This window comes from Ambystoma mexicanum, chromosome 8, assembly GCF_040938575.1.
Source record: "Ambystoma mexicanum isolate Mex_15411 chromosome 8, UKY_AmexF1_1, whole genome shotgun sequence".
Taxonomy (NCBI): Eukaryota; Metazoa; Chordata; class Amphibia; order Caudata; family Ambystomatidae; genus Ambystoma; species Ambystoma mexicanum.
In genome coordinates, this window is record NC_090929.1 from 6532501 (window position 1) to 6556659 (window position 24159).

General features: G+C 49.6%; 1 protein-coding gene across 6 annotated transcripts in view; it reads left to right on the top strand.

Moving 5' to 3' along the window:
- ST6GALNAC6 (ST6 N-acetylgalactosaminide alpha-2,6-sialyltransferase 6) overlaps nucleotides 1–14377 on the top strand; it is a 182309-nt gene extending 167932 nt beyond the window's left edge. For all 6 annotated transcript variants that reach the window (XM_069609110.1, XM_069609115.1, XM_069609112.1 and 3 more), the window contains one exon: nucleotides 8428–14377. In XM_069609110.1, coding sequence (XP_069465211.1) covers nucleotides 8428–8626 — 199 coding nt within the window. In that variant the 3' untranslated portion in view covers nucleotides 8627–14377. The remainder of the gene's footprint in view (nucleotides 1–8427) is intronic.
- The last annotated feature ends 9782 nt before the right edge of the window (nucleotides 14378–24159 follow it).

Sequence of the window (24159 nt, forward strand, 5' to 3'; positions counted from 1 at the left end):
CACTTGCTTGCTGCACTACCACTGTTTTAGTGCCTCCATTTTCTATTTATGTTTATTTATTATTATTTATCTGCCCTCCTCTGCACTTTCCACTCTCCCCCTTCCATGCACTTTTTCCCCCTTTTCCCTTTCCCATGCACTTGCGCGTTCTCAATGTCACTGGGCCTAGTAAGATCGTTTTTATGTTGTGCTGTGTTCTCCCTTGTTCCCCTCCCTTGCCTAGTCGCGCTCTGAAACACTTGTGTATGAGCGCGATACAAATAAAATATCATATCATATTGAAGTCACTGTTAGGAAGTGTTTCTAGTAGCACTTCCGCCAGAGGAAAAGAGGCCCATTGTATTGTATTTTTCAGTCTGAGGGCATTTTTCCCTTTGGTTTGGAGCGCATATTCTATATGCTCCGAAGAGATCTTCAAATCTTTCGTGCCAGAGCCAGGTGAGCATAACAGAGGGATAATCCCTATGGAGGAGTCTAATTGGTGGAAGGGGCCACTTCCTACAGAAGTTGAGAGCATCTTCCAGATCAGTCTCAAGTATTCTGTCAATGGTGAGGAGACAGAAATATGAGTGGGTCTTGTTGACAAAATAGCCTTCAACAGCAGCGGGCCATTCTTGCTCGCTGCTCATCTTCAAGGCATTGAAGTTCCCCACACAGACAAGTTGAGCAGCTTCCATCTCTCCAGGTGCGACCTCAAGTTTGCTATCACCATCTTCATGTTTTCCTTCATAATGTTGGCCACTGAGCAAGTAAGCCATATGCCCAAGTATTTAATACTGGGCGGACACCAATGCAAGGCCAGTTCGATCAGATTTGCCCTCATGCAATACTTTGACTCCGAGATTGCCTCGAATTTGAAACAATTAATCTTAAACCCAGAAAAGTATCTGAAGCTTTCAATCTGACCCATCAAAGGCAGTAAAGAACTGTCCAGGACTCTGAGGGTCAACAGCAGGTCATAAGCATACAGCCACAATGTTTGACAGTCACCCCCATTGTGGACTCCAACAATTCTCTCATCACTCCTGATCGTCGAGACCCAAGGTCCCATCGCCGACACAAATAATAAGGGCGGAGTTCCTTACTGATGTCCAATGACATCAGAGCAGAGGAGCATTAGTCGCCAATGCAGCTGTAGGGTTTGCACCCCAGCGTTAAGGGGTTAACGGCGCCATAAAAGGTGGCGGCGCCGTTAAACCCTTAACGCCTGATTACGAGGTCCCTTTTCGGGTGGCACTTTAACGCCTGCTTTTAGCAGGCGTTAAAAAACCAATCCGCAAAGGGACCTTGGTGCTAAGTACGGTACCGCAATTTGCGGCACCGTACTTAGCGCCTTCCCCATTCCCATTGAGCCCTATGGGGCAAAAATGGGAATGGGGAAGGGCCATGGCGGCATGGGGAATTACTGCCCCGCCAACCTCGGAATGGGGTGAGGATTCCCCATTCCGCCATGGTGGAGTCGGTAAGTTACCGGCATGGACCATGGTGCTATTAGCACCATGGTCCAACGCCTGGGTCGTAATGAGGGCCATTGTCTCCAAAAGCCATGGGCCCTCATTACAACCCAGGCGTTAAGGGGTTAACGGGGGTTAAGGCATTACGGTGCCGTAATTAGCGCCTTCCCCAGTCCCATTGAGCCCTATGGGGCAAAAATGGGAATGGGGAAGGGCCATGGCGGCATGGGGAATTAGCGCTCCGCCAACCTCGGAATGGGGCGGTAATTCCCCATTCCGCCAGGGCGGAGTCGGTAAGTTACCGGCATGGACCATGGTGCTATTAGCACCATGGTCCAACGCCTGGGTCGTAATGAGGGCCATGGTCTTTGTGACCTCTAATGGGTATCCCCTCTCAATCCAGTCAAAGGACTTCTAGGCGTCCAAGGACAGGACCACTGCGTTCCTTCTGTGATCGTCTGAAGAAGTCCCTGGATCTTCGTGCCAGCATTGTCTTCCTTTCACAAACCCTGATTGGTTGGTTGCACCAGTCTGGGTATGATATCTTCCAGCTGTCTCGCTGATGTTTTTGCTAAGATTGTATTTCCAGTGTTAATCAGGCCAATAGGCCTATAACTCCCTTGGTGACGTGGCATTCCTACCTTTCTTCAGGATTACCGAAATCATTGCATGGTGCGCTGATTGAGGGAGAACGTCACGTTCTTTGGAGCCCTAATACACATCACCCATAAGCTTAAGTACAGAGTCAGGCATAATCCTATAGAATTCCGTTGGAAGACCATCTGGACCAGGGCATTTCCCTGTATTTAGGCTGTAACTCTTCACCAGAGAACTCCTCGTCCAGGATGGTCTTCTTCTGGTCCGACAACGCAGGTGAATTCTAACCTTGCAAGAAGCGGGATGCTCAGTCCGTCCCTCCTCCATCCGACTCATAGCTTTTTGTAAAAAGAATGAAATTCCTCAATCTCCTTCGGATGAGACGTTAGGGTCCCTGGACTCTTCTCACTGGCAGAGATGACTCTATTCTTCTCTGCAGGTGTGCTAGAAACCTGTCACATTTCTCCCCTCCCTCATAACACGTACATCTGGTGCAGAGCAAAGTGAACTCAGCCCTCTGTGAAAGCATTCTGTTGAACTCACATTTGTCCTGCCTCGAGTCCTCTTCTTATCTTCATCTGGTGAAATCATTCCCAAACTCTCAAGATCCTTCATTTCCAACTCCAGCGTTTCACCATTCACATCTTCTCCTCGCGCCTCTTGCTGGAAAGGCCAATCGGGAGCCCCCCTCATTTCCCAAACCAATCGCGTTTCCACTTCTCCAGTCACATTCACAGCTATAAAAAAAGTGTGCTTCTCGTACAATCTTCTCTGCCACCTCCTTTTCAACAAGTACAGAGGTGTTCAACTTCCAAAAGGCGTTCTTGTGAATCTTAAATTGCAGGGAGATGGTCACCTCTATTGAAGCCTTATCTGAAATGTGAATACGTTTGATGCTGCTCTGCAAATAATGCTGTCACGAAAAGGTCATTCCTCAAACAGGTATCATGGGTCCTTGAGTAAAAGCTGTAGTCGCTCTCAGACGGGTGTCCACGTCTTCATACATCTACTGAATTGTGTCCAGATACCAAGTCTTTTAGAGCCTGTTGGATGTTAACTCTCACTATACTATTACTACTCCTCTCTAAGAGGGGGTCCACTACATCATTCAAATCTGCTCCCAGGATCATGTTATTCGACCCCCTACCCTGTAGGACTTGGGCTACACTATTGAAAAGGAGCCCATTAGCCACTGTGGGTGCATACGTTATGTTATCTTATGTTGACTTGTACTGCGCACTGCTGCCCTCCACGGGGCGGTCTCCAGGCGCTCACGTGGCTCTGCAAGAAAAGAGCGCTGGGTGTCTTAGTGAGGATAGGGTGATAGAGTAGGTTCAGAACCAGGACAAACTGGCGACTGTGTGTGTTGTCTTGCGTGTGAGTTGGTTGTGTGATTGGCTTGTTGCATTCATAAGGGTAAGACTCAGTGCCTCTGTTATGCACTCATGTTTATGTTGGTTGTATGTATCATGTGCGGTTGGGTGGTAGTATAATTTTGCGTACTGGTTTGTTGTATCCGTAAGGGGAGAATCTAGTGTCATGGGTAGTTGTTGTATGCAGGAGAAAGTTATGTTGGTGTGTCTTTTAGTGCCTTTTCCGTGTGGTTTGGCTGGTGTTTTTATGGTTGTATCCACTGGTTTGTTCTGCCCGTAGGTATGTCCAGTGTCTTGGATGTTTGTTGGGTGCAAATGTTAGTTACGTTTGGTGTGTGTTTGTGTAGATTGTCTTGCCCATTGGCGTGTATAGTACTTGTGAGTTATGTTGTAGCAGTGGGGTGGATTATTTAGTACGTTGGTCACTATTGTCCTCCAAGTCTTCAGGCTGTGGTGCGCTTGCCGCCTCTGCGACCTCTCCAAGCTCAGAGCGCTACCTTCTGCCACAGGTTCCTCTAATCCCAACGGTCCCTATGTGTTCAGCAAGAATTATTAGGTACAATTGTGCTGCGATGCGTTGTAAGATTAGCAGCTAAATTGATGCACGGCTAATCTTTACAAACCTTGTTGAGGTGATGCATGGCTGATCTACCCAAACTATCTTTGTGATGTATGGTTATTCTACAAAGTTATATCTAATGCAGTGCATGGCTAATCTTCCCAGATTTGTCTCATCTCATATCGGATCTGTTTGAGGCAGTTTGTGCCTTTGAAATAAAGTTAAGGCTTCTGACAGCCCAACTGGAGAAAGGGATGCTGGCACACTACCCCGCATGTGCAGAGGTTTTCCCCCATGACAAGTATGGAGGGTGGTATCGGCATGTGAAGGTCCTGAAGGAACTGCAAAATGTTTTTGAGAATCGTTTCTTACAATTCAAATCCCAGCGAGCCTCTTTTAAACCTTTTGCAGACCCTTTCTCAGCTGATGTTGACAGTGTGCAACCTGAACTGCAACTGGAACTGATTGAACTTCAGTGCTGTAGTGCCCTCAAAAATAAGCACAGAGAGATGCCTTTATTAGTCTTCTATCAGTCTCTGGACACTGCGCAATTCCCCAATCTTTCACGGGAAGCATTAAAGATGGTTTCTATGTTTGGCAGTACTTACATTTGTGAGCAAGTTTTTTCACAAATGAAACTACATAAATCCAGCCTAAGGACAAGACTAACTGACCAACATCTCCATGCTATCCTGAGAGTAGGAACAACCTCACTGGAGCCCGAGATCCAGAAACTGAGAGCTGAGAAACGCTGCAATGTTTCTCACTGATCAACTATGTCTGGTTCACTGTTTCATCCTGTATGATTTGGGGAAATGTATAGTACAACATGTAAGTTTTAAATATAAATAAAACAGTACACCTCCAAAAAGATGTTTTTTCCAACTGCCATAGTGTTTGGTTGGGGGTAAGGGGGCCCTGGGGCATAGTGTTTGCTTGGGGGTGAGGGGGCCATGGGGCATAGTGTTTGCTTGGGTGTGAGGGGGCCATGGGGCATAGTGTTTGGTTGGAGGTGAGGGACATGGGGCATAGTGTTTGGTTGGGGGTGAGGGACATGGGGCATAGTGTTTGGTTGGGGGTGAGGGGGCCATGGGGCATAGTGTTTGGTTGGATGTGAGGGGGCCATGGGGCATATTGTTTGGTTGGGGGTGAGGGACATGGGGCATAGTGTTTGGTTGGGGGTGAGGGACATGGGGCATAGTGTTTGGTTGGGGGTGAGGGTGCCATGGGGCATAGTGTTTGGTTGGGGGTGAGGGGGCCATGGGGCATAATGTTTGGTTGGATGTGAGGGGGCCATGGGACATAGTGTTTGGTTGGGGGTGAGGGACATGGGGCATCGTGTTTGGTTGGGGGTGAGGGACATGGGGCATAGTGTTTGGTTGGGGGTGAGGGGGCCATGGGGCATAGTGTTTGGTTGGAGGTGAGGGGGCCATGGGGCATATTGTTTGGTTGGGGGTGAGGGACATGGGGCATAGTGTTTGGTTGGGGGTGAGGGGGCCATGGGGCATAGTGTTTGGTTGGATGTGAGGGGGCCATGGGGCATATTGTTTGGTTGGGGGTGAGGGACATGGGGCATAGTGTTTGGTTGGGGGTGAGGGACATGGGGCATAGTGTTTGGTTGGGGGTGAGGGTGCCATGGGGCATAGTGTTTGGTTGGGGGTGAGGGGGCCATGGGGCATAATGTTTGGTTGGATGTGAGGGGGCCATGGGACATAGTGTTTGGTTGGGGGTGAGGGACATGGGGCATAGTGTTTGGTTGGGGGTGAGGGACATGGGGCATAGTGTTTGGTTGGGGGTGAGGGGGCCATGGGGCATAGTGTTAGGTTGGAGGTGAGGGGGCCATGGGGCATATTGTTTGGTTGGGGGTGAGGGACATGGGGCATAGTGTTTGGTTGGGGGTGAGGGGGCCAAGGGGCATAGTGTGTGGTTGGGGGTGAGGGACATGGAGCATAGTGTTGCACTCCAAGAGTGAACCCAATAATAAAGCTAAAACAGGCACAGTTAGGAGATGTTCATCTTTGGCTTTTTGAGGAAGCCTGACTCAATGAAGGCCATACTCCTCTTGGGCAACCCAAATAGCAAACTGTAGCAGTCCAAAATAACCGCATGTCCAAACTAGGGTCAATAAAATATATATAAGTTAACTAAACATGCGAGATACAATAACTAAATAGGAATAAATTATAACAATGGAAAATGTGTAGTACAAAATGTAAGTTTGAAATGCAAATAAAAATCGTTACCCCTCAAAAACATTCTTTTTCCATGTGTTTAGTAGAAATTGGGGGTTTAAAAAGCCTCCTGCCACGCCCCGCCTACCGCCCCGCCCACATTTATTTTTCGGCCCAATATAGCCCTCATGTAAGGTACTTTCGGCCCTCTGTCACAATCAGTTGTGCACCCCTGGTCTAGATGTTGCGTGTGGTATGTCTTCACAGATCTCTCTAAAGTGAGGCATGGCCACTCCTTGCAGATCTATCTAGGACTTTCCTGGAGGTGAGGTGGTCTTCTGTGGTTCTAATTTCCTTGGGCATTTTGTTCCATAGACTAGCAATTAGGCCTGAGAATGCAGTTCCTTGGACGTCGTTGCTTGATGTTGGGTCTCTTCCCAGTTGGTAGCGGTTGATCTTGACCTGGAGAAATTCAGCTCTGTGTCTGTGTCGAGATTTGTTGGTGATGCAGAGGACCTTGAATCTAATGCGTTTTTTTTACTGGGAGCCAATGTAGGCTTCTCAGAGCCGGTCTGATGTGGTCTCTTCTGTTTATCCTTGTTGCTGTGTTCTGGATGCGTTGTTTTTTTGTGGTTAGCCTTTCAGACGTTCCTAGGTAGACTTTTTGAGTAGTCGATTCTGGACAATATCAGGGACATGATTATAAGGGTTCAATTTGCACAAAAGATAGATAGAAGTATAAGTTGCACAGTGTCAACAAGGTCCCTTCGGCGGGCTTCGACGGGTTTTCGGTGGGCTTCGGTAGATTTCGGTGGGTTTTGGTGGGCTTCGGTGGCTTTCGGTAGATTTCCGTGGGCTTCGATGGGTTTTTCGGTGGGCTTCGGTAGATTTTGGTGGGCTTTGGTGGGTTTCGGTGGTTTTCGGTAGATTTCCGTGGGCTTCAGTGGGTTTTTCGGTGGGCTTCGGTAGATTTTGGTGGGCTTTGGTGGGTTTCGGTGGTCTTCGGGCATTCTGGCTGTGAGTTTCACTGTTGTCGGTTGTTTCTGGTAAACTCTTGACCGCGTTAGAAGAGGAGCTTTGTCCCATGTGAACAGCTGGGGCTACTTTTGAAGACACTCTTTTCGGCCTTGTAGAGGGGGGGCTTTGTCTGGTGTGTTAGGAGGGCTGGTTTGGAGATTGCCAACCCTATCACAACGCGCTCCTCCCTTTCTCTGTCTCTTCCTGCTGCTGTCTCCCATATGCTCTCGTCTCTGCCAAAGCTCTTGTGTCCGATGACGGATATTAACACATGCTGTCATCTCCTAACCTAAGAATTCCCGCGTGCCCTCGACTCCTACTTCCGGTATCCCCACGCACCGAGAATTCCCATGTGTTCCCATCTCCTCTCTCATGCATTCCCGCATGTCGACCCCTCGCACCCCACATGTTACCGCAAGCACTCATCTCATCCCCCAAATATTCCCAGTGCCCTCGTCCCCGACCCAAAAGGGGGTCCTCAGGAGAGTAACGCGTGTGAGACCAAAAGGGTTCGCCCCCCCTGATAGATGAGAAAAGGAATCACGGGCATTGTGGGGGTGGGGGATAGAAGAGCACGTCAGGGGGGGTGATATGAATGCCCCTACAGAGCACAACACCCCTCCCCCCCCCCCCAGGAGCACCGGTACTTCTCCCGCATACCCCAGAATTACCCAAATTAACAAGTCCTTCCCCAATGTAGCAAGTTGTATTGAGCGCAGTTTATGTTTTTAATGTCAAAGTCCGCCCCCCCTCTCGACTCCCCAGTATACAATAAGGGGAGTCACTGGAAAGGCCCCAGAATAAGATCCCCTCGGCGGTGCCCATGACCGACACCTTTGAGGGTTCCCTTGGAGAGACAGGGGGCGCTGATTCACAGTTCCTCCCACCATCAGAAGAGAGGAGAGAGAGAGAGAGAGAGAGAGAGAGAGAGAGAGAGAGAGAGAGAGAGAGAGAGAGAGAGAGAGAGAGAGAGAGAGAGAGAGAGAGAGAGAGAGAGAGAGAGAGAGAGAGAGAGAGAGAGAGAGAGAGAGAGAGAGAGAGAGAGAGAGAGAGAGAGAGAGAGAGAGAGAGAGAGAGAGAGAGAGAGAGAGAGAGAGAGAGAGAGAGAGAGAGAGAGAGAGAGAGAGAGAGAGAGAGAGAGAGAGAGAGAGAGAGAGAGAGAGAGAGAGAGAGAGAGAGAGAGAGAGAGAGAGACCGCGCTGGCGGAGTTGGGTGCCGTCACAAGACCCTCACCCTGTCCCTTTCTCCCCCCACAGCCGGCGGGCAGCAGTCCACAAGCTGGCATACCACTACTACGAGCCCAAGGGGCCCGACGAGTGCACGACCTACATCCAGAACGAGCGCAGCCGGCGGGGCAGTCACCACCGCTTCATCACCGAGAAGCTGGTCTTTGCCCACTGGGCCAGCCTGTACAACATCACCTTCTCACACCCACGCTGGTTCCAGGACCAGTGACACAGGACCTGCACCCCTTCCCACAGGACCAGTCCTGCCCACGTTGGAGGGGCAGTGGGCAACGCGGCCTTCCCCGGAGCAGAGAGAGCCAAGCTGAAGGTGGAGTCCACTGGCAGTGAGCGGGCACCCCAGGCGGGGGGTGACTGGCCTATAGGGAGCTCTGGAGATCTCCCCCTCTGCACGCTGGGCAGGGGTGGACTGGCCTATTGGGTGCTCTGGAGATTTCCCAGCAGGCCTCTGCACCCTGAGCCTCTCTTGTTTGGCATTTCCGAATGTTCTCATAGGAAAAGTCTTGGGCTGAACATGTGTAATATGGGGCCACTTTGAACATTATTTCCAAGGCCTCTTTTGGTTCCCAGTCCACCCCTGACCTCAGGAGACATCTGGGTGCAGTGCAGGCTGCTGCAGTGACTCATCAGTGAAAGATCCAGGAGCATCTTACTCTGGACCAGGCACACCTTTCTCTTGACCGGGCATGTCTTACTCTGGACCAGGTACACCTTTCTCTTGACCAGGCATGTCTTACTCTGGACCAGGTACACCTTTCTCCTGACCAGGCATGTCTTACTCTGGACCAGGTACACCTTTCTCTTGACCAGGCCGTCTTACACAGACCAGGCGCACCTTGCTCCTGACTAGGCACATCTTACCTGGACCAGGTGCACCTTGCTCCTGACTAGGCACGTCTTACCCGGACCAGGTGCACCTTGCTGCTGACCAGGCGGGTCTTCCTCTGGACCAGGTACACCTCTCTCCTGATCAGGCATGTCTTACCTGGACCAGGTACACCTTTCTCCTGACCAGGCACGTCTTACCTGGACCAGGCACACCTTTCTCCTGACCAGGCACATCTTATACGGACCAGGTGCACCTGGCAGCTGACCAGGCGGGTCTTACTCTGGACCAGGCACACCTTTCTCCTGACCAGGCACGTCTTACCCAGACCAGGTGCACCTTTCTCTTGACCAAGCACATCTTAATCTGGACCAGGCACACCTTTCTCCTGACCAGGCACGTCTTACCCAGACCAGGTGCACCTTTCTCTTGACCAAGCACGTCTTAATCTGGACCAGGCACACCTTTCTCCTGACCAGACACGTCTTTTACGGACTAGGTGCACCTTTCTCTTGACCAATAACGTCTTACTCCGGACCAGGCACACCTTTCTCCTGACCAGCCACTTCTTACCCAGACTAGGTGCGCCTTGCTCCTGACTAGGCATGTCTTACCCGGACCAGGTGTACCTTGCTCCAGACCAGGAATATCTTATATGGAATAGGTGCACCTTGCTCCTGACCAGGCACGTCTTACTCCTTACAAGGAACATCTTACTCCGGAGCAGGGGCATCTTAGTTTAGACCAGTCCTCATTACTGCAGAAAAGGGGGCCTCTTACTATATTCTAGGGGTACATTACATCAGACTAGGCGCTAATTAATGCAGACATGGGTCCTCTTACTCCAGACAATGGGCCTATTACTCCAGGCGCTGTACGCCCGGCTTCTTACTCCACGCTAGGTGCATCTTAGGAGGTACTAGGCTCATCATAGGAGTAAGCCAGGTTGACTGGCTCTGGAAACCTTATTTGACTTGTCTGTCCTATGTTATGCTTCACAGACACCTGGCCACTGCACTTGCGTCTGCAGGGAAGATCAGACACCTAGCCACTGCACCGGCCTCTGCAGGGAAGATCAGACACCTGGCCACTGCACCGGCCTCTGCAGGGAAAATCAGAAACCTGGCCACTGCACGGGCCTCTGCAGGGAAGATCAGAAACCTGGCCACTGCACCGGCCTCTGTAGGGAAGATCAGACACCTGGCCACTGCACTGGCCTCTGCAGGGAAGATCAGAAACTTGGCCACTGCACCGGCCTCTGCAGGGAAGATCAGAAACCTGGCCACTGCACCAGCGTCTGCAGGGAAGATTCCCCTCTCCAGCTTTCAACAGAGGAGCTACAAACACTTTGTGTTATCTTGGACCAGGTCCCTGTGTTAGTGGCGAGGTGTGCAAAAAGCACACGTCTTGTTAACCCCCCCTACCTCGTCTACCCAGCAGTTACCCAGGCAAGCCTCTGGCCCTCTCTTACTGCTCATCCTCGGCCCTTGACTGACACAACCCTGCAAAATGGTGGCGATTGTAGCAGAGAGTTTACCAATGTCACTCCTTCATAAACACCGTCTCTATGATTGGCCATGGAACAAGTGAGGGTCCTGTTTCCTGGAGGCTCAAGCTTACTTTCACATTCTGGAGAAGCGAGGGGGGCCCTCTGGGGGTCATTTGACTTTTCTGCTGGGGCCAATGGATGCTTTAGGATCACCTTGGACATTTCCTAGTTAAGGACATTTCATGGGCATCCTGCCCCTTTCATGGGTCTCACACAGTGGTAGCGCTGGCAATTTCATGGGTCCCACAGTGACAGTGCTGGCAGTTTCATGGGTCTCACACATTGGCAGTGCGGGCAGTTTCATGGGTCTCGGACAGGGGCAGCTCTTGCAGTTTCATGGGTCCCACAGTGACAGTGCTGGCAGTTTCATGGGTCTCACAGGGGCAGCTCTTGCAGTCTCATGGGTCTCACAGTGGCATTGCAGGCAGTTTCATGGGTCTCACAGTGGCATCACTGGCAGTTTCATGGGTCTCACAGTGGCATCGCTGGCAGTTTCATGGGTCTCACACATTGGCAGTGCAGGCAGTTTCATGGGTCTCACAGTGGCATTGCTGGCAGTTTCATGGGTCTCAAAGTGACATCGCTGGCAGTTTCATGGGTCTCACAGTGGCATTGCTGGCAGTTTCATGGGTCTCACAGTGGCATCGCTGGCAGTTTCATGGGTCTTACAGTGACATTGCTGGCAGTTTCATGGGTCTCACAGTGGCATGGCTGCCAGTTTCATGGGTCTCACAGGGGCAGCTCTTTCAGTTTTATAGATCCCAAAGTGACATCGCTGGCAGTTTCATGGGTCTCACAGTGGCATCGCTGGCAGTTTCATGGGTCTCACAGTGACATCACTGGCAGTTTCATGGGTCTCACAGTGGCATCGCTGGCAGTTTCATGGGTCTCACAGTGGCATTGCTGGCAGTTTCATGGGTCTCACAGGGGCAGCTCTTGCATTTTTATGGATCTCACAGTGGCATCGCTGGCAGTTTCATGAGTCTCACAGTGGCATTGCTGGCAGTTTCATGGGTCTCTCAGTGACATCACTGGCAGTTTCATGGGTCTCACAGGGGCAGCTCTTGCAGTTTTATGGATCTCACAGTGGCATCGCTGGCAGTTTCATGGGTCCCACAGTGACAGTGCTGGCAGTTTCATGGGTCTCACAGTGACGTCGCTGGCAGTTTCATGGGTCTCACAGTGGCATTGCTGGCAGTTTCATGGGTCTCACAGTGGCATCACTGGCAGTTTCATGGGTCTCACAGGGGCAGCTCTTGCATTTTTATGGATCTCACAGTGGCATCGCTGGCAGTTTTATGGGTCTCACAGTGGCATTGCTGGCAGTTTCATGGGTCTCTCAGTGACATCACTGGTAGTTTCATGGGTATCACAGGGGCAGCTATTGCAGTTTTATGGATCTCACAGTGGCATCGCTGGCAGTTTCATGGGTCTCACAGTGGCATTGCTGGCAGTTTCATGGGTCTCACAGTGGCATCACTGGCAGTTTCATGGGTCTCACACATTGGCAGTGTGGGCAGTTTCATGGGTCTCGGACAGGGGCAGCTCTTGCAGTTTCATGGGTCCCACAGTGACAGTGCTGGCAGTTTCATGGGTCTCACAGGGGCACCTCTTGCAGTCTCATGGGTCTCACAGTGACATTGCTGGCATTTTCATGGGTCTCACAGTGGCATTGCGGGCATTTTCATGGGTCTCACAGTGGCATCGCTGGCAGTTTCATGGGACTCACACATTGGCAGTGCAGGCAGTTTCATGGGTCTCACAGTGGCATTGCTGGCAGTTTCATGGGTCTCACAGTGACATCGCTGGAAGTTTCATGGGTCTCACAGTGGCATTGCTGGCAGTTTCATGGGTCTCACAGTGACATCACTGGCAGTTTCATGGGTCTCACAGTGGCATTGCTGGCAGTTTCATGGGTCTCACAGTGGCATCGCTGGCAGTATCATGGGTCTCACAGTGGCATTGCTGGCAGATTCATGGGTCTCACAGTGACATCACTGGCAGTTTCATGGGTCTTAAAGTGACATCGCTGGCAGTTTCATGGGTCTCACAGTGGCATGGCTGCCAGTTTCATGGGTCTCACAGGGGCAGCTCTTGCAGTTTTATGGATCCCAAAGTGACATCGCTGGCAGTTTCATGGGTCTCAAAGTGACATCGCTGGCAGTTTCCTGGGTCTCACGGTGGCATCGCTGGCAGTTTCATGGGTCTCACAGTGGCATCGCTGGCAGTTTCATGGGTCTCACAGTGGCATTGCTGGCAGTTTCATGGGTCTCACAGGGGCAGCTCTTGCATTTTTATGGATCTCACAGTGGCATCGCTGGCAGTGTCATGGGTCTCACAGTGGCATTGCTGGCAGTTTCATGGGTCTCTCATTGACATCACTGTCAGTTTCATGGGTCTCACAGGGGCAGCTCTTGCAGTTTTATGGATCTCACAGTGGCATCGCTGGCAGTTTCATGGGTCCCACAGTGACAGTGCTGGCAGTTTCATGGGTCTCACAGTGACATCGCTGGCAGTTTTATGGGTCTCACAGTGGCATTGCTGGCAGTTTCATGGGTCTCACAGTGGCATCACTGGCAGTTTTATGGGTCTCACAGTGGCATCGCTGGCAGTTTCATGGGTCTCACAGGAGCAGCTCTTGCATTTTTATGGATCTCACAGTGGCATCGCTGGCAGTTTCATGGGTCTCACAGTGGCATTGCTGGCAGTTTCATGGGTCTCTCAGTGACATCGCTGGCAGTTTCATGGGTCTCACACATTGGCAGTGCAGGCAGTTTCATGGGTCTCACAGTGGCATTGCTGGCAGTTTCATGGGTCTCACAGTGGCATCGCTGGCAGTTTCATGGGTCTCACAGTGGCATTGCTGGCAGTTTCATGGGTCTCGCAGTGACATCGCTGGCAGTTTCATGGGTCTCACAGTGGAATTGCTGGCAGTTTCATGGGTCTCACAGTGGCATCGCTGGCAGTTTCATGGGTCTCACAGTGGCATTGCTGGCAGTTTCATGGGTCTCACAGTGGCATCGCTGGCAGTTTCATGGGCCTCACAGTGGCATCACTGGCAGTTTCATGGGCCTCACAGTGGCAGTTCTGCCAGTTTCATGGTTCTCACATCTCTATGGCCCTTTGTGGCCCCTTACAGAGGACCTGCTCCTCCCCACCTACTAACAGGCCAGCTGATCCTTAGATCTGATTGGTTCAGGGGTGGATTGTGCCATCAGTGCCACCCTGCCCCCCACACACCATTCTTTATAGGAGCCACACCAATAACGACAAGCACAGCGACACAGAGAGAATGTATTCAATGTAATGTATGGGCTCTGTATTTTGTGCAATATTTCCTGGTCTTTTACAGGGTGTGTGACCCCTGTGTTACAGGGTGTGCTGCCCATATGTTACAGAGAGTGCGGCACGGTGTTACAGGGCGTGCAGCCCCCATGTTGGGGGCTCCCATTGACCAGACCCTGTGTCCACTCCACATCTTGTATGCAGCCAGTATTTGTGTGTAGTAGTGCCTTGTGCTTTTGTTGGAATCATTATTAAACTGGGGTCTGTGCACATGCACTGCGCCCCCCTCCACCGTCTCTGAATCCAGTGACACGCTTTCTGTTTTTGTGAATTCATGTCGCTTGACTGAGCCATGTACTGTGAGGAGGGTGGCGAGGGGGGAGGGGTTGGGCAGTGCCCTGCATTTGTGGGTGGGGTAGGTAGTCCACTTGCTCTCTTAGGTGGTTACTGTTGAGGGCAGAGGGGCATGACTAATTATTCTTTGTTCAGTTCAACCTGTCTTTTGGGGGGATCCTTTGCCTTGAGCCTCTCATGTTCTTTTAGGATGCTTGCTGTGTTTTGGTGATTTTGGGGTCACCCTTTCATGGTGGGTGCTTACTGTGTTTTGATGGTTTCGGCGTCAACCTTTCATGGTGGATGCTTACTGTGCTTTGGTGGTTTTGGGGTCACCCTTTCATGGTGGATGCTTACTGTGTTTTGGGGTCTCCCTTTCATAGTGGATACTTACTGTTGGAGTGGGTTTGGGGTCACTCTTTCATGGTGGATGCTCGCTGTGTTTTGTTGGTGTTGGGATCACCCTTTCATGGTGGATGCTTAATGTGTTTTGGTGGTTTTTGGGTCACCCTTTCATGGTGGATGCTTAAATGTTTTGGGGTCACCCATTCAAGGTGGCTGCTTAATGTTGGAGTGGGTTTGGGGTCAATCTTTCATGGTGGATGCTCGCTGTGTTTTGGTGGTGTTGGGATCACCCTTTCATCGTGTATGCTTAATGTGTTTTGGTGGGTTTGGGGTCAGCCTTTCATGGTGGATGCTTATTGTGTTTTGGTGGTTTTGGGGTCACCCTTTCATGGTACATGCATAATGTGTTTTCGTGGATTTGGGGTCACTCTTTCATGATGATGCTTACTGTGTTTTTTCGGTTTTGAGGTCACCCTTTCATGGTGGATGCTTACTGTGTTTTGGTGGATTTTGGGTCACCCTTTCGTGGTTGATGCTTACTGTGTTGGGGTGGGATTGGGCTCCCCTTTCTTAGTGGATGATCCCCATGCTTTGATGGGTTTGGGGGTCACCTTAATGTGTTTTGGTGGGTTTGGGGGGTCACCTTCTCATGGTGGATGTTTACTGTGTTTTGATGGTTTTGAGGTCACCCTTTCATGGTGGATGCTTACTGTGTTTTGGTGGTTTTGGGGTCACCCTTTCATGGTGGATGCTTAATGTGTTTTGGTGGATTTGGGGTCACCCTTTAATGGTGGATGCTTAATGTGTTTTGGTGGGTTTGGTGGTCACTCTTTCATGGCGTATGCTTACTGTGTTTTGGTGGTTTTGGGGTCACCCATTCATGGTGGATAGTTAATGTGTTTTGGTGGGTTTGGGGTCACCCTTTCACGGTGGATTATTACTGTGTTGGGGTGGATTTGGGGTCACCCCTTCATGGTGGATGCTTACTGTTTTTGGTGGTTTTGGGGTCAACCTTTCATGGTGGATGCTTAATGTGTTTTGATGGGTTTGGGATCACTTTTTCATGGTGGATGGTTACTGTTGGGGTGGGTTTGGAGTCACCCTTTCATGGTCGATGCTTACTGTGTTTTGGTGGGTTTGGGGTCACCCTTTCATGGTGGATGTTTAATGTGTTTTGGTGGGCTTGGGGGTCACCTTTTCATGGTGCATGCATAATGAGTTTTGCTGGATTTGGGGTCACCCTTTCATGGTGGATGCTTAATGTGTTTTGATGGTTTTGGGGTCATCCATTCATGGTGGATGCTTAATGTATTTTGGTGGATTTGGGGTCACCCTTTCGTGGTCGATGCTTACTGTGTTTTGGTGGGTTTGGGGTCACCCTTTCATGGTTGATGCTTAATGTGTTTTGGTGGGTTTGGGGGTCACCTTTTCATGGTGCATGCATAATGTGTTTTGGTGGATTTGGGGTCACCCTTTCATGGTGGATGCTTAATGTGTTGTGGGTCACTCTTTCATGGTGTATGCTTACTGTGTTTTGATGGTTTTGGGGTCATCCTTTCATGGTGGATGCTTAATGTGTTTTGGTGGATTTGGGGTCACCCTTTCGTGGTTGATGCTTACTGTGTTGGGGTGGGATTGGGCTCCCCTTTCTTAGTGGATGATCCCCGTGCTTTGATGGGTTTGGGGGTCACCCTTTCGTGGTCGATGCTTACTGTGTTTTGGTGGGTTTGGGGTCACCCTTTCATGGTTGATGCTTAATGTGTTTTGGTGGGTTTGGGGGTCACCTTTTCATGGTGCATGCATAATGTGTTTTGGTGGATTTGGGGTCACCCTTTCATGGTGGATGCTTAATGTGTTGTGGGTGACTCTTTCATGGTGTATGCTTACTGTGTTTTGATGGTTTTGGGGTCATCCTTTCATGGTGGATGCTTAATGTGTTTTGGTGGATTTGGGGTCACCCTTTCGTGGTTGATGCTTACTGTGTTGGGGTGGGATTGGGCTCCCCTTTCTTAGTGGATGATCCCCGTGCTTTGATGGGTTTGGGGGTCACCCTTTCCTGGTGGATGCTTAATGTGTTTTGGTGGGTTTGGGGGGTCACCTTCTCAGGGTGGATGTTTACTGTGTTTTGATGGTTTTGAGGTCACCCTTTCATGGTGGATGCTTACTGTGTTTTGGTGGTTTTGGGGTCACCCTTTCATGGTGGATGCTTAATGTGTTTTGGTGGATTTGGGGTCACCCTTTAATGGTGGATGCTTAATGTGTTTTGGTGGGTTTGGGGGTCACTCTTTCATGGCGTATGCGTACTGTGTTTTGGTTGTTTTGGGGTCACCCGTTCATGGTGGATGGTTAATGTGTTTTGGTGGGTTTGGGGTCATCCTTTCATGGTGGATGATTACTGTGTTGGGGTGGATTTGGGGTCACCCCTTCATGGTGGATGCTTACTGTTTTTGGTGGTTTTGGGGTCAACCTTTCATGGTGGATGCTTAATGTGTTGGGGTGGGATTGGGCTCCCCTTTCTTAGTGGATGATCCCCGTGCTTTGATGGGTTTGGGGGTCACCCTTTCCTGGTGGATGCTTAATGTGTTTTGGTGGGTTTGGGGGGTCACCTTCTCATGGTGGATGTTTACTGTGTTTTGATGGTTTTGAGGTCACCCTTCATGGTGGATGCTTACTGTGTTTTGGTGGTTTTGGGGTCACCCTTTCTTGGTGGATGCTTAATGTGTTTTGGTGGATTTGGGGTCACCCTTTAATGGTGGATGCTTAATGTGTTTTGGTGGGTTTGGGGGTCACTCTTTCATGGCGTATGCTTACTGTGTTTTGGTGGTTTTGGGGTCACCCATTCATGGTGGATGGTTAATGTGGTTTGGTGGGTTTGGGGTCACCCTTTCATGGTGGATGATTACTGTGTTGGGGTGGATTTTGGGTCACCCCTTCATGGTGGATGCTTACTGTTTTTGGTGGTTTTGGGGTCAACCTTTCATGGTGGATGCTTAATGTGTTTTGGTGGATTTGGGGTCACCCTTTCGTGGTTGATGCTTACTGTGTTGGGGTGGGATTGGGCTCCCCTTTCTTAGTGGATGATCCCCGTGCTTTGATGGGTTTGGGGGTCACCCTTTCCTGGTGGATGCTTAATGTGTTTTGGTGGGTTTTGGGGGTCACCTTCTCAGGGTGGATGTTTACTGTGTTTTGATGGTTTTGAGGTCACCCTTTCATGGTGGATGCTTACTGTGTTTTGGTGGTTTTGGGGTCACCCTTTCATGGTGGATGCTTAATGTGTTTTGGTGGATTTGGGGTCACCCTTTAATGGTGGATGCTTAATGTGTTTTGGTGGGTTTGGGGGTCACTCATTCATGGCGTATGCTTACTGTGTTTTGGTTGTTTTGGGGTCACCCGTTCATGGTGGATGGTTAATGTGTTTTGGTGGGTTTGGGGTCATCCTTTCATGGTGGATGATTACTGTGTTGGGGTGGATTTGGGGTCACCCCTTCATGGTGGATGCTTACTGTTTTTGGTGGTTTTGGGGTCAACCTTTCATGGTGGATGCTTAATGTGTTTTGATGGGTTTGGGGTCACCCTTTTCGTGGTTGATGCTTACTGTGTTGGGGTGGGATTGGGCTCCCCTTTCTTAGTGGATGATCCCCGTGCTTTGATGGGTTTGGGGGTCACCCTTTCCTGGTGGATGCTTAATTTGTTTTGGTGGGTTTGGGGGGTCACCTTCTCATGGTGGATGTTTACTGTGTTTTGATGGTTTTGAGGTCACCCTTCATGGTGGATGCTTACTGTGTTTTGGTGGTTTTGGGGTCACCCTTTCATGGTGGATGCTTAATGTGTTTTGGTGGATTTGGGGTCACCCTTTAATGGTGGATGCTTAATGTGTTTTGGTGGGTTTGGGGGTCACTCTTTCATGGCGTATGCTTACTGTGTTTTGGTGGTTTTGGGGTCACCCATTCATGGTGGATGGTTATTGTGGTTTGGTGGGTTTGGGGTCACCCTTTCATGGTGGATGATTACTGTGTTGGGGTGGATTTTGGGTCACCCCTTCATGGTGGATGCTTACTGTTTTTGGTGGTTTTGGGGTCAACCTTTCATGGTGGATGCTTAATGTGTTTTGATGGGTTTGGGATCACTTTTTCATGGTGGATGGTTACTGTTGGGGTGGGTTTGGAGTCACCCTTTCATGGTCGATGCTTACTGTGTTTTGGTGGGTTTGGAGTCACCCTTTCATGGTGGATGTATAATGTGTTTTGCTGGTTTCGGGGTCACCCTTTCATGGTGGATGCTTAATGTGTTTTGGTAGGTTTGGGGTCCCCTTTTGTGGTTTATGCTTACTGTGATGGGGTGGGTTTTGGGTCCCCCTTTCTTGGTGGATGATCCCTGTGCTTTGGTGGGTTTGGGGGTGACCATTTCATGGTGGATGCTTAATGCGTTTTGGTTGGTTTGGGGTCACCCTTTCATGGTGGATGATTACTGTGTTGGGGTGGATTTGGGGTCACCTCTTTATGGTGAATACTTACTGTGTTTTGGTGTTTTTTTGGGGTCACCTTTCATGGTGGATGCTTAATGTGTTTTGATGGGTTTGGGATACCACGTTCATGGTGGATGCTTACTGTTGGGGTGGGTTTGAGGTCACCCTTTCATGGTGAATGCTTACTGTGTTTTGGTGGTTTTTGGAGTCACCCTTTCATGGTGGATGCTTAATGTGTTTTGGCAGATTTGGGGTCACCCTTTCATGGTGGAAGTTTAGTGTGTTTTGGTGGATTTGGGGTCACCCTTTCATGGTGGATGCTTAATGTGTTTTGGTGGGTTTGGGGTCACTCTTTCATGGTGGATGCTTGCTGTGTTTTGGTTGTTTTGGGGTCACATTTTCATGGTGGATGCTTAATGTGTTTTGGTGGGTTTGGGATCACTCTTTCATGGTGATGCTTACTCTGCTTTGGTGGTGTTGTGGTCACCCTTTCATGGTGGATGCTTAATGTGATTAGGTGGGTTTGGGGTCAACCTTTCATGGTGGATGCATACTGTGTTTCAGTGGGTTTGGGGTCACCCTTTCATGGTGGATGATTACTGTGTTTTGGTGGTTTATGGTGGATGATGACTGTGTTTTGGTGGGTTTGGGGTCACTCATTCATGGTGGATGCTTAATATGTTTTGGTGGGTTTGGGGTCACCCTTTCGTGGTTTATGCTTACTGTGTTGGGGTGGGTTTTGGGTCCCCCTTTCTTGGTGGATGATCCCTGTGTTTTGGTGGGTTTGGGGGTGACCCTTTCATGGTGGATGCTTAATGTGTTTTGGTGGGCTTGGGGTCACCCTTTCATGGTGGATGATTACTGTGTTGGGGTGGATTTGGGGTCACCTCTTCATGGGCAATGCTTACTGTGTTTTGCTAGTTTTGGGGTCAACCTTTCATGGTGGATGCTTACTGTGTTTTGGTGGTTTTTGGGGTCACCCTTTCTTGGTGGATGCTTAATGTGTTTTGGTGGATTTGGGGTCGCCCTTTCATTGTGGATGCTTACTGTGTTTTGGTGGGTTTGGGGTCACTATTTCATATGCTCACTGTGTTTTGGTGGTCTTGGGGTCACCCTTTCATGGTGGATGCTTAATGTGTTTTGGTGGGTTTGGGGTCACCCTTTCATAGTGAATGCCTATTGTGTTTTGGTGGATTTGGGGTCAACCTTTCATGGTGGATGATTAATGTGTTTTGATGGGGTTGGGATCCCTTTTTCATGGTGTATGCTTACTGTGTTTTGTGGTTTTGCGGTCACCCTTTCATGGTGGATGCTTAATGTGTTTTAGTTGGTTTGGGGTCACCCTTTCATGGTGGATGAATGCTGTGTTGGGGTAGATTTGGGGTCCCCCCTTCATGGTGGATGCTTACTGTGTTTTGGTGGTTTTGGGGACAACCTTTCATGGTGGATGCTTTATGTGTTTTGATGGGTTTGGGGATCACTTTTTCATGGCAGATGCTTACTGTTGTAGTGGGTTTGGGGTCACCCTTTCATGGTGGATGCATAATGTGTTTTGATGGGGTTGGGGTCACTTTTTCATGGCGGATGCTTACTGTGTTTTGAAGGGTTTGGGATAACATTTTCATGATGGATGCTAACTGTTGGGGTGGGTTTGGGGTCACCCTTTCATGGTGGATGCTTACTGTGTTCTGGTGATTTTGGGGTCAACCTTTCATGGTGGATGCTTAAGGTGTTTTGATGGGGTTGGGATCACTTTTTCATGCTGGATGCTTACTGTTGGGGTGGGTTTGGGGTCACCCTTTCTTGGTGGATGCTTAATGTGTTTCTGTAGGTTTGGGGGTCACGTTTTCCTGGTGGATGATTACTGCTGGGGTGGATTTGGGGTCACCTTTTCATGGTGGATTCTTACTGTGTTTTGGTGGTTTTGGGGTCTACCTTTCATGTTGGATGCTTAATGTGTTTTGATGGGCTTGGGATAACTTTTTCATGGTGGATGCTTACTGTTGGGGTTGGTTTGGGGTCACCCTTTCTTGGTGGATGCTTAATGTGTTTTGATGAATTTGGAGGTCACCTTTTCCTGGTGGATGATTACTGCTGGGGTGGGTTTTGGGGTCACTGTTTCATGGTGGATGATGACTGTGTTTTGGTGGTTTTGGGGTCACCTTTCATGGTGGATGCTTACTGTGTTTTGGTGGTTTTGGGGGCCCCGTTTATTGGTGGGTGCTTAATGTGTTTTGCTGGTTTTGGAGTCACCCTTTCATGGTGGATGCTTAATGTGTTTTGATGGGGATGGGATCACTTTTTCATGGTGGATGCTTACTGTTGGGGTAGGTTTGGGGTCACCCTTTCTTGGTGGATGCTTAATGTGTTTCCGTGGGTTTGGGTGTCACCTTTTCATGGTGGATGCTTAATGTGTTTTGCTGGGTTTGGGGTCACTCTTTCATGGTGTATGCTTACTGTGTGTTGGTGGTTTTGGGGTCACCCTTTCATGGTGGATGCTTAATGTAGTTTGGTGGGTTTGGGCTCACCCTTTCATGGTGGATGCTTACTGTGTTTTGGTGGTTTTGGGCCCAACCTTTCATGGCGGATGCTTAATGTGTTTTGGTGGGTTTGGGGTCACTCTTTCATGGTGTATGCTTACTGTGTTTTGTGGTTTTGGGGTCACCTTTTCATGGTGGATGCTTAATGTGTTTTGGTTGGTTTGGGGTCACCCTTTCAAGGTGGATGAATACTGTGTTTTGGTGGTTTTGGGGTCACCCTTTCATGGTGGATGTTTACTGTGTTTTGGTGGTTTTGGGCTCACCCTTTCATGGTGGATGCTTACTGTGTTTTGGTGGTTTTGTGGTCACCCTTTCATGATGGATGCTTAATGTGTTTTGGTGGGTTTGGGGTCAACCTTTCATGGTGGATGCTTACTGTGTTTTGGTGGTGTTGGGGTCACCTTTTCATGGTGGATGCTTAATGTGTTTTGGTGGGTTTGGGGTCAACCTTTCATGGTGGATGCTTATGGTGTTGGGGTGGATTTGGGGTCGCCCTTTCATGGTGGATGCTTACTGTGTTTTGGTGGGTTTGGGGTCAACCATTCATGGTGGATGCTTAATGTGTTTTGATGGGGTTGGGATCACTTTTGAATGGTGTTTGCTTACTGTGTTTTGGTGGTTTTGGGGTCACCGTTTCATGGTGGATGCTTCATGTGTTTTGGTGGTTTTGGGGTCACCCTTTCATGGTGGATGATTACTGTGTTGGGGTGGATTTGGGGTCACCCTTTCATGGTGGATGCTTAATGTGTTTTGATGGGGTTGGGACCACTTTTTTCATGGTGGATGCTTACTGTTGGGGTTGGTTTGAGGTCAACCTTTCTTGGTGGATGCTTAATGTGTTTCGGTGGGTTTGGGGGTCACCTTTTCCTGGTGGATGATTACTGCTGGGGTGGGTTTTGGGCTCACCCTTTCATGGTGGATGATGACTGTGTTTGGTGGTTTTGGGGTCCCCCTTTCATGGTGGATGCTTACTGTGTTTTGGTGGTTTTGGGGGTCCCCCTTTCATGGTGGATGATTACTGTGTGTTGTTGGTTTTGGGGGTCTCCCTTTCATGGTGGGTGCTTAATAAGTTTTGGTGGGTTTGGGGTCACCCTTTCATGGTTGATGCTTACTGTGTTGGGGTGGGTTTGGGTCACCACTTCATGGTGGATGCTTAATGTGTTTTGATGGGTTTGGGATCACTTTTTCATGGTGGATGCTTACTGTTGGGGTGGTCTTGGAGTCACCCTTTCTTGCTGAATGCTTAATGTGTTTCGGTGGGTTTGGGGGTCACCTTTTCTTGGTGGATGATTACTGCTGTGGTGGGTTTTGGGGTCACTCTTTCATGGTGGATGATGACTGTGTTTTGGTGGTTTTGGGGTCACCCTTTCATGGTCAATGCTTACTGTGTTTTGGTGGTGTTGGGGGTCCCCCTTTCATGGTGGACGATTACTGTGTTTTGGTGGTTTTGGGGTCACTCTTCCATGGTGGATGCTCGCTGTGTTTTGGTGGTTTTGGGAGTCCCCCTTTCATGGCGGGTGCTTAATGTGTTTTGGTGGTTTTGGGGTCACCCTTCGTGGTTGATGCTTAATGTGTTTTGGTGGGTTTGGGGGTCACCTTTTCCTGGTGGATGATTACTGCTGTGGTGGGTTTTGGGGTCACCCTTTCATGGTGAATGATGGCTGTGTTTTGGTGGTTGTGGGGTCACCCTTTCATGGTGGATGCTTACTGTGTTTTGGTGATTTTGAGGGTCCCCCTTTAATGGTGGATGATTACCGTGTTTTGGTGGTTTTGGGGTCAACCTTTCATGGTGGATGCTTACTGTGTTTTGGTGGTGTTGGGGTCACCTTTTCATGGTGGATGCTTAATGTGTTTTGGTGGGTTTGGGGTCAACCTTTCATGGTGGATGCTTATGGTGTTGGGGTGGATTTGGGGTCGCCCTTTCATGGTGGATGCTTACTGTGTTTTGGTGGGTTTGGGGTCAACCATTCATGGTGGATGCTTAATGTGTTTTGATGGGGTTGGGATCACTTTTGAATGGTGTTTGCTTACTGTGTTTTGGTGGTTTTGGGGTCACCGTTTCATGGTGGATGCTTCATGTGTTTTGGTGGTTTTGGGGTCACCCTTTCATGGTGGATGATTACTGTGTTGGGGTGGATTTGGGGTCACCCTTTCATGGTGGATGCTTAATGTGTTTTGATGGGGTTGGGACCACTTTTTTCATGGTGGATGCTTACTGTTGGGGTTGGTTTGAGGTCAACCTTTCTTGGTGGATGCTTAATGTGTTTCGGTGGGTTTGGGGGTCACCTTTTCCTGGTGGATGATTACTGCTGGGGTGGGTTTTGGGCTCACCCTTTCATGGTGGATGATGACTGTGTTTGGTGGTTTTGGGGTCCCCCTTTCATGGTGGATGCTTACTGTG